Here is a 10000-nt window from a genome sequence, read left to right on the forward strand (position 1 = left end):
CTCAGCCTGGTCACCAGCGCCGCACCTCGCCAGCCACAACACCCCATGCAGGTTCCTCTCATTGTCCAGGCCATGCATGTAAATTTATAACCTTAGTCAATTCTTGCTGGGCGTATCTACAGAGAGGTTGTCACTATAATTCAAGTTCTTTCACTGATTTACGCCCGTAAGAAATGCACTAGACTTCTGGGTTCATTAGGTGCAGTGGAGGGATTCTAGTGTCCAAGTATGATGCACACACACAAAGCACTTCTGTTGTAGCACAGGTGTTCCTCGAGGAGCACTAGGTACGCCGAGTGACCCCCTCCTCGCACTGGTCACGTGTCGAGAGCGTCTCACATGATAGAGTCAGAGGTCGCGTCCAGGACCCGCCCGGAGGCACGTGGCAACCCCTCTGTCATGTTTACCTCCGTTCCGGACTGTGCCGCGTGGTCGGTCACTAATCACTACATTTCACTTCTCGTGTTATCACTTCTGACACACTAACAACCGCTCTCACAGACGGGGAAGAAAGGAGAGAGGAGGAGAGTCGAGGTGCGTTCACGAGGGGCGCGCGCAGCCATCGCATGTCAGTGGAGGGGCAGTGGGTCTTGCTTGGGCTTGCAGAAGTGCAGGTCCCGCCACGTCTCGCAGGTCTTGCAGGCCACGAAGCAGCACCACTGGAACTTGCATTCGCACTTCGAGGTGATGAGTCTCCGCTGAGTGTCGTAACCGCGGCCGCAGCACAGGAGGTCGCACCCGTCCGTGCCCTGGGAGGTACGGTTGCACTGCCGCCCGCCCGTGCCCGCGAATCCTGCGGGGAGATTGGGGAGTTTAAGGGTGTGCGTCTCAGGGCGCTCGGTGGGGGTTTTGAGTGTGTGTGTGTGTATATATATATATATATATATATATATATATATATATATATATATATATATATATATATATATATAGATAGAACAGATAGATAGATAGATAGATAGAATAGATAGATAGATTAGATAGATAGATAGATAGATATACAGATATAGATAGATCGATCGATAGACGATATATGATAATAATAGATATATATATAATATATATATATACATATACCTACACACAGACACACACACACATACATACCACACAACATAATATATATATATAAATATAATATATATCTATAATATATATATATATACATACCATAATAATATAATATATATATATATATATAGTATATATATATATATATATATATATAAAATATATATATAAATATATAACATATATACACACACAAACACACACACACACACCATCTCTCTATCTCTCCCTTCACCCTCTTCCCCCATCTCTCTACCCCACCCATCATTCCCTTCCCCCTCCTCCCCTTCACCCCCCCCTCCCCCTCCACCCCTACCCCCTCCCCCCGTCTCACCTGACGACGAATCCTCGCCGCAGTAATCGGGCGACGGCTCCAGGTACACCAAGTCCGTCTTCCTTGGCGCCTTGTGGTCCCCGTGCCTCGGGATCAGCCTCGCCCCGTCGGGCCTCATGCTCACTTCGGTGGCCCCGTCGTACTTCCTCTTGAGCCACCGCGCTGTCGACCCGAACGACGCCACTGTCTGCCAGCAAGTGCGGACGGTGCACGCCCCCGACACGCCGTGGCACTTGCACTCCAGTCGCATTTGCTTCCTGACGGCCTGTGTGGGGATGCCAAGAGGAGGGTCGGGGGAAGGAAGGGTGTGGGGTGGGGGTGGAGGGGGGGAGGGGTGTTAGAGATTGATTTCGGTTTCTGTTTATTTATCTGTTTCTTTATTTGTTTGTTTATGTATCTGTTTTTGCTTTGTTATCTTTTTTGAGAACATGGGTCTAGTTAATAGATAGAATTAAATACGTGAAGGTATATATTATACATATTATTACATTTGTATTTTGAAGGAAATATTTAATCTTACATTATGATCATTTTATGAATGCCTCTCTCTCTCTCTCTCTCTCTCTCTCTCTCTCTCTCTCTCTCTCTCTCTCTCTCTCTCTCTCTCTCTCTCTCTCTCTCTCTCTCTCTCTCTCTCTCTCCTCCTTTTCGTATAGTTAAAGTCACGAAAACCTGATTTAAGAACTCACATTGTATTACATTAATACTTCATTAAGTGTAAACCAGCTAAAGAAGAAATTCAAAAGTTACTGATGAAAACCAACACGACTGTTTTTTTTTAAATCAAAAGTCTAACATTTGATATCGAAAATTATTGCGTGATTATAGGTAATCATACATTATTTTTGGCATTTCTGATAATTCGAAAAAAAAATCCAAGCTAAAATTTCAGCCACTTTACTTTAGACAAAAATGACGAAAAGATATTCTTTCTTCATGAAATCAAATTCATAAATTAAGATTTTTTATTCCTAAAGAAGATAGACAAGATAATGAGCATGATTATCTACATATACTAATATTTTTATATATATATTTTTACCGATAAAATTATTTATGTGTGCAGCTGCTTAATCCTGTATGCATAGCTATTTCTTAGACATTACGTCGATGTGATTTCTTCAAGCAAGACACGTCAAAGATTTTTATTTGCCTAAATTAAAGACTGGTTTTCCCTCTTTACAAGCAAAGTTTGCATGTGCATGAAGTCAAGCAAAAAAAAACATCAAAATACTGCACCCTGAATACAACCCGATTAAGACCTGAAATTATGCGAATATGTAACCCCCAAAAGGATGTTTTTTAATACATGTCCAAAAACAGTCTTAAGCACGTAGTCCATGAGAGATCATAAGCGAATCCTTTATCCTCAACAAATCCTTCTTTTGCGGTGGACGTTCGCCCTTGGGAATATTGAAGCATTATCCCTAATCCTCCCTTCGTCTTTGCCTCGCCAAACCTGTACGTAATTGGTCAATTATTTACCAGAATAAGAAAATTGCTGTGAAATCCAAGAAGCCAGACAACCGCGTCCAGCCAGCAGAAGGTGGCGCGGCCGTGAAGGTTACCTGTGCCAAGGCTGGGATTACCTGAAGGGTTAACAGGAGGCCATAAGGCGGGGTGGGTCCAGCTGGGCTTCGGCGCTGCGGTCCGACGGCCTGGCTCGCTGCCCCCCTCCCCCCCTCCCCGGCCCTCCCGGTCGGATTGTTTACTAATGCTCTGTCTGTCTTGCTGTCTATCAGGCTCTCTGTCTTTCTGTCTCTTTGTCTATATATATATATATATATATATATATTATATAATATTAATATATATATATATAAACTTATATATATATATATATATATATATATATATCTATATATATATATATATATAATATATAAACACACCACACACACGACACACACACACAACACCACCCCCACACCCACACACACACACACACACACAACACACACATACAGCACATTTAATATATATATAATATACATATATATATATATATATATGTATATATATATATATATGTATACCATATACATATATGTATATATATACATATAATTACATATATATATATGTATATATATATATATATATATATACTATATCTATATATAATATATATAATATATATATATATATATTTATATTATATATATACATATATATATATAATATATATATATTATATATATATATATATATATATACATATATTACATACATATATATATATATATATATATATATATATATATATATAATTATACATATTATATATATTATATATATATATATGTACATATAGAATATATGTAATATATATATATATATACATATATACATATATTGACATATATATATATATATATACTTATATATATATATAGTATATATATATGTATATAATACATATTATATATTATAATATATATATATCATAATATATATATATATATATATATTATATGTATATAATATGTACATATGTATATATAATGTATATAAATATAATATATATATATAGGTATTATATATATATATATATATATAATATATTATCACAACACACACACACACACACACGCATGCACACACAACACAACATCAACACACACACACACCCACACACACACACACACACACACACACACACACACACACACACACACACACACACACACCTCTCTTTCTCTCTCTCTCACCTCACTCTCTCCCCCCCCATCCTCTCTCTCTCTCTCTCTCTCTCTCTCTCTCCATCTATATCTCTCTCTCTCTTTCTCTCTTTCTCTCTCTCTTCCCCCCCCCCCTCTCTCTCTCAATCTCTTTCTCCCTCCCTCTTCCTCTCCCTTTCCCTCTCCCTCTCCTTCTCCCTCTCCCTCTCCCTCTCCTTCTCCCTCTCCCGCTCCCTCTCCCTCTTCTTCTCCCTCTCCTTCTCCTTTTCCTTCTCCCTCTCCGCCTCTCCCTCCTCCCTCTTCCCTCTCACCTCCTCCTCATCCCTCTCCCTCTCCCTCTCCCTCTCCTCTCCCATCCTCCTCTCCCTCTCCCTCTCTCTCTCCACTCCTCTCCGTCTCCTTCTCCCTCTACCTCTCTCTTCCTCTCCCTCGCCATATCCCTCTCCTTCAGCCGGCTTCCCTCTCCGTCTCCTCCCCCCTCTCCCTCTCCCTTTCCCTCTTCCTCTCCCTCGCCCCTCCCTCTCCCTCTCCCTCTCCCCCCCCTCTCTCTCTCCTCTAAGTAACCCTCTCCCTCTCCCTCTCCCTCTCCTCCCTCTCCTTCTCCCTCTCCCTCTCATTCTTCCTCTCCTTCTCCCTCTCCCTCTCCCTCTCATTCTCCCTCTCCCTCTCCCTCTCTTTCTCCCTCTCCCTCTCCTTCTCCCTCTCCCTCTCCCTCTCCCTCTCCCTCTCCCTCTCCCTCTCCCTCCCCCTCTCCCTCTCCCTCCTCCCTCTCCCTCTCCCTCTCCTTCTCTCTCTCCCTCTCCTTCTCCCTCTCCTCTCCCTTCCCCTACTCCTTCTCCTCTCCTTACTTTGTTATTTTTTATGTTATCTTGATTTCTTTTTCATGTTTTTTAATACTCCTGTTTTTTTCCATCTCCTCTCCCTCTCCCCTCCCTCTCCCTCTCCCTCTCCCTCTCCTCTCCCTCTCCTTCTCCCTCTCCCTCTCCTCCCTCTCCCTCTCCCTCTCCCTCCCCCTCTCCCTCTCCCCTCTCATCTCCTTCTCCCTCTCTCCTCCCTCTCCCTCTCCCTCTCCGTCTCCCTCTCCTCTCCCTCTCCCTCTCATTCTCCCTCTCCCTCTCCCTCTCCCCTCGCCCTCTCCCTCGCTCTCTCGTTCTCCCTCTCCCTTTCTCTCCCTCCTCCTCCCTCTCCCTCTTCCTCTACCTCTCTCTCCCTCTCCCTCTCCCTCTCCCTCTCCCTCTCCCTCTCCCTCTCCCTCTCCCTCTCCCTCTCCCTCTCCCTTCCCTCTCTCCCTCTCCCTCTACCTCTCCTTCTCCTTCTCCCTCTCTCTCTGTCTCTCTCTCTCCCTCTCCCTCTCCCTCTCCCTCTCCCTCTCCCTCTCCCTCTCCCTCTCCTTCTCCCTCTCCCTCCCCCTCTCCCTCTCCCTCTCCCTCTCCCTCTCCCTCTCCCTCTCCCTCTCCCTCTCCCTCTCCCTCTCCCTCTCATTCTCCTTCTCCCTCTCTCTCTGTCTCTCCCTCTCCCTCTCCCTCTCCGTCTCCCTCTCCCTCTCCCTCTCCTTCTCCCTCTCCCTCTCATTCTCCCTCTCCCTCTCCCTCTCCCCTCTCCCTCTCCCTCTCATTCTCCCTCTCCCTCTCTCTCCCTCCTCCTCCCTCTCCCTCTTCCTCTACCTCTCTCTCCCTCTCCCGCTCCCTGTCCTTCTCCCTCTCTCTCTGTCTTGTTACCACACACCAGCAAGTTCTTTGACTTCCACGACCACTTATTCCACCATCCATCAAGTGATTGACGTCCCACTTTCTTCTCCTCAAGTTTGTTCTGCTAAACCTGATTAAATGTCTTTATCCTTGTGCTTGTCTCTCATTCCGTGGTATTTCCTCTCTTACTTCATTAACGTCCATTTTGTATTTGGGTGTGGGGGGGGGTGCCTTTTGTGTTTATTATGTCATATCTAATATTATATTATCTCTGATCCCGAACTGCACGTTTATTTATATTTATATCTAAATAATCATAATGTTTTTACTTATCTGTTCTCAACTGTATCTAGCTTTTCTTTATATCGTATCTTACTTCTTCTTTCCTAACACTATATCCTGCGTCTCTTAGCACTATATCTCCCTTGCCTAACACAAAATCTGCTTTGGCATTAACATTACCCCTAAATTCCGTTGACCCATGACCTCTCCTGACCTCCGACCTACCTTGCGTCCCGCCCGATTGTTGTGCAAGTTCATGAGGGCGCGGGCGTCTCGCTGCCGCCTCTCGTGGGCGTCGATGAATCGCCGGGCGAACGCGGTGCCGTGGCGAATGTTGTCGGAACAGCCGCCCCACGTGAACTGCCCCGTCCGGTCCCTGTGCGTGCCCTGGAAGGGAGGGGGAGTGATAGATGAGTAACAGGAGTTGAGTAACGGGAGTTGAGTAACAGGAGTTGAGTAACAGGAGTTGAGTAACAGGAGTTGAGTAACGGGAGTTGAGTAACAGGCGTTGAGTAACAGGAGTTGAGTAACGGGAGTTGAGTAACAGGAGTTGAGTAACAGGAGTTGAGTTACAGGAGTTGGGTAACAGGAGTTGAGTAACAGGAGTTGAGTAACGGGAGTTGAGTAACAGGAGTTGAGTAACAGGAGTTGAGTAACGGGAGTTGAGTAACAGGAGTTGAGTAACAGGAGTTGAGTAACAGGAGTTGAGTAACAGGAGTTGAGTAACAGGAGTTGAGTAACAGGGGTTGAGTAACAGGAGTTGAGTAACAGGAGTTGAGTAACAGGCGTTAAGTAACAGGAGTTGAGTAACAGGAGTTGAGTAACAGGCGCTGAGTAACAGGAGTTGAGTAACGCGTTGAGTAACAGGAGTTGAGTAACAGGAGTTGAGTAACAGGAGTTGAGTAACAGGAGTTGAGTAACAGGAGTTGAGTAACAGGAGTTGAGTAACAGGAGTTGAGTAACAGGAGTTGAGTAACAGGAGTTGAGTAACAGGAGTTGAGTAACAGGAGTTGAGTAACAGGGGTTGAGTAACAGGAGTTGAGTAACAGGAGTTGAATAACGGGAGTTGAGTAACAGGGGTTGAGTAACAGGAGTTGAGTAACAGGAGTTGAGTAACGAGAGTTGAGTAACAGGAGTTGAGTAACAGGAGTTGAGTAACAGGAGTAACAGAGTTAGTAACAGGCGTTGAGTAACAGGAGTTGAGTAACAGGAGTTGAGTAACAGGAGTTGAGTAACAGGCGTTGAGTAACAGGAGTTGAGTAACAGGAGTTGAGTAACAGGAGTTGAGTAACAGGAGTTGAGTAACAGGAGTTGAGTAAAAAGGAGTTGAGTAACAGGAGTTGAGTAACGGGAGTTGAGTAACAGGAGTTGAGTAACAGGAGTTGAGTAACAGGAGTTGAGTAACAGGAGTTGAGTAACAGGAGTTGAGTAACAGGAGTTGAGTAACAGGAGTTGAGTAACAGGAGTTGAGTAACAGGAGTTGAGTAACAGGAGTTGAGTAACAGGAGTTGAGTAACAGGAGTTGAGTAACAGGCGTTGAGTAACAGGGGTTGAGTAACAGGAGTTGAGTGACAGGTTGAGTAACGGTAGTACAGGAGTTGAGTAACAGGCGTTGAGTAACAGGAGTTGAGTAACAGGAGTTGAGTAACAGGAGTTGAGTAACAGGAGTTGAGTAACAGGAGTTGAGTAACAGGAGTTGAGTAACAGGCGTTGAGTAACAGGAGTTGAGTAACAGGAGTTGAGTAACAGGAGTTGAGTAACAGGCGTTGAGTAACAGGAGTTGAGTAACAGGCGTTGAGTAACAGGAGTTGAGTAACAGGAGTTGAGTAACAGGCGTTGTGTAACAGGAGTTGAGTAACAGGAGTTGAGTAACAGGCGTTGTGTAACAGGCGTTGAGTAACAGGAGTTGAGTAACAGGAATTGAGTAACAGGAGTTGAGTAACAGGAGTTGAGTAACAGGCGTTGTGTAACAGGAGTTGAGTAACAGGCGTTGAGTAACAGGAGTTGAGTAACAGGAGTTGAGTAACAGGGGTTGAGTAACAGGAGTTGAGTAACAGGAGTTGAGTAACAGGAGTTGAGTAACATGAGTTGAGTAACAGGCGTTGAGTAACAGGAGTTGAGTAACAGGAGTTGAGTAACAGGAGTTGAGTAACAGGAGTTGAGTAACAGGAGTTGAGTAACAGGAGTTGAGTAACAGGAGTTGAGTAACAGGAGTTGAGTAACAGGCGTTGAGTAACAGGAGTTGAGTAACAGGAGTTGAGTAACAGGAGTTGAGTAACAGGAGTTGAGTAACAGGAGTTGAGTAACAGGAGTTGAGTAACAGGAGTTGAGTAACAGGAGTTGAGTAACAGGAGTTGAGTAACAGGGGTTGAGTAACAGGAGTTGAGTAACAGGAGTTGAGTAACAGGAATTGAGTAACAGGAGTTGAGTAACAGGAATTGAGTAACAGGCGTTGAGTAACAGGAGTTGAGTAACAGGAGTTGAGTAACAAGGGTTGAGTAACAGGAGAGTAACATGAGAATGGCAGTGGAGATGGGTGGCGGGAGAATGGTGTGGGAGTGGCAAGTGAGTGACAGGTGAGTGAGAGGGGACTGGGAGCTGAGTGGCAGGTGAATAGTGTGTTATACGAATGGTGAAAGGTGAGTGATATTTGAGTGACGAGTGAGTACGAGGTAGTGATATTTGAGTAACAGGTGACTGGTGGATGAGTGACAGGTGCATATTGCCGTATGTAAATGGCGAAAGGGGAAAGATATGCGAGTGATAGGCAAGTGAGAAGGGAATGTTAGATGAGTGACAGGTGAATGATACGTGAGTGACAAGTGAGTGACAGGGGAAGAGTAGATAATTGACAGGTGAATTGCGTGGTGTGCGAAGGGTGAAAAGTGAGTGACAGGGAATGGTATGGCAATGGCTGGAAAGTGTTAAAAGAATGATAGGTGTTACTGTGTAATGGTAGGTGAAAGATCGGGAAATAATAGATGAGTGACAGGTGAATGACAGGTGAGTGACATGTGATTGACAGGTGAGTGACAGGTGAATGACAGGTGAGTGATCAATGAGGGATAGATGGGTAATATGTATATGCCAGGTGAGTGACAGAATCAAATTCATGGGCTTATAAGTATATATATTATTCATTTATAACATGAATTGATAGGATTCGGAAAAAAATAGAGTATGTAGTTTGGAGACTGATCATAAATACCAAGATGCAAATATACCGGACGATAGTTACAAAACTAATGTCCGATATATGATTAATATAGCACATGAGATCGATATGACATCCGTAAAAAAAAAAAAAAAAAAAATGACATGTAAGAAAATCAAACTGTATTCAAGATGATCTGAGAAATGTATGAAGTGATATGCATTTATTTCAATATGGCAGCAAAATCAATTATAAGTAACAACACTTTTTTTAAGCGGCTTTACCCTTAGGACTGGTCAGTGTCAGTCTATAGGATACTTTACGGTAGAAATATTTACGTGTATTTAACTACAAATATAGAATTAATGGTGTTGTTTTATCTAGATATTCATTCGCATCTATAAACAACACATTACTAAAGGACAAAACATTCTACTGTGTTCATTGAATACATCATTTTCGCTATGTAATTTTATTGCGTTTGACTCTATAGAAGTAAATGCTTATCTCATGCTCAACAAAGAAGCAAGTATAGTGTTGGACTTCTAGATCATTCTCCTGTTTTGATATAAGTGTAGTTTATCTATTTCCTATTGGCCGAATATACATTTCGGCACAGGTGTTAGTGGACTTTTTATTTGACGAAAATAACAATAGATCGAAAGAATATATAGCTTTCTTGATTTTTTGTGATTTGTTCGCTTCGTAGAAACAGGACAAACTTATAGGAAAAGGGGAAGGGAGGGGGAGGGGGAGGAAAGGGGAGGGGGAAGGGAAGGGGGAGAGCCTT

The 10000-nt window shown here is 43.5% G+C and overlaps 1 protein-coding gene across 2 annotated transcripts in view; it reads right to left on the reverse strand.

Annotated features, from left to right (window-relative positions):
• LOC122262263 (protein Wnt-2b) overlaps positions 1 to 10000 on the reverse strand; it is a 72452-nt gene that overhangs the window by 2268 nt on the left and 60184 nt on the right. For both annotated transcript variants that reach the window (XM_086547553.1, XM_043030240.2), the window contains exons 4-6: positions 6282 to 6443; positions 1406 to 1670; positions 1 to 793 (exon numbers count right to left, since the gene is read on the reverse strand). The exon at positions 1 to 793 is cut by the window's left edge and continues 2268 nt beyond it. In XM_086547553.1, coding sequence (XP_086403679.1) covers positions 570 to 793; positions 1406 to 1670; positions 6282 to 6443 — 651 coding nt within the window. In that variant the 3' untranslated portion in view covers positions 1 to 569. The remainder of the gene's footprint in view (positions 794 to 1405; positions 1671 to 6281; positions 6444 to 10000) is intronic.

This window comes from Penaeus japonicus, unplaced genomic scaffold (assembly GCF_977035675.1).
Source record: "Penaeus japonicus unplaced genomic scaffold, GWHDUDI00000001_assembly GWHDUDI00000002, whole genome shotgun sequence".
NCBI classification, from domain to species: Eukaryota; Metazoa; Arthropoda; class Malacostraca; order Decapoda; family Penaeidae; genus Penaeus; species Penaeus japonicus.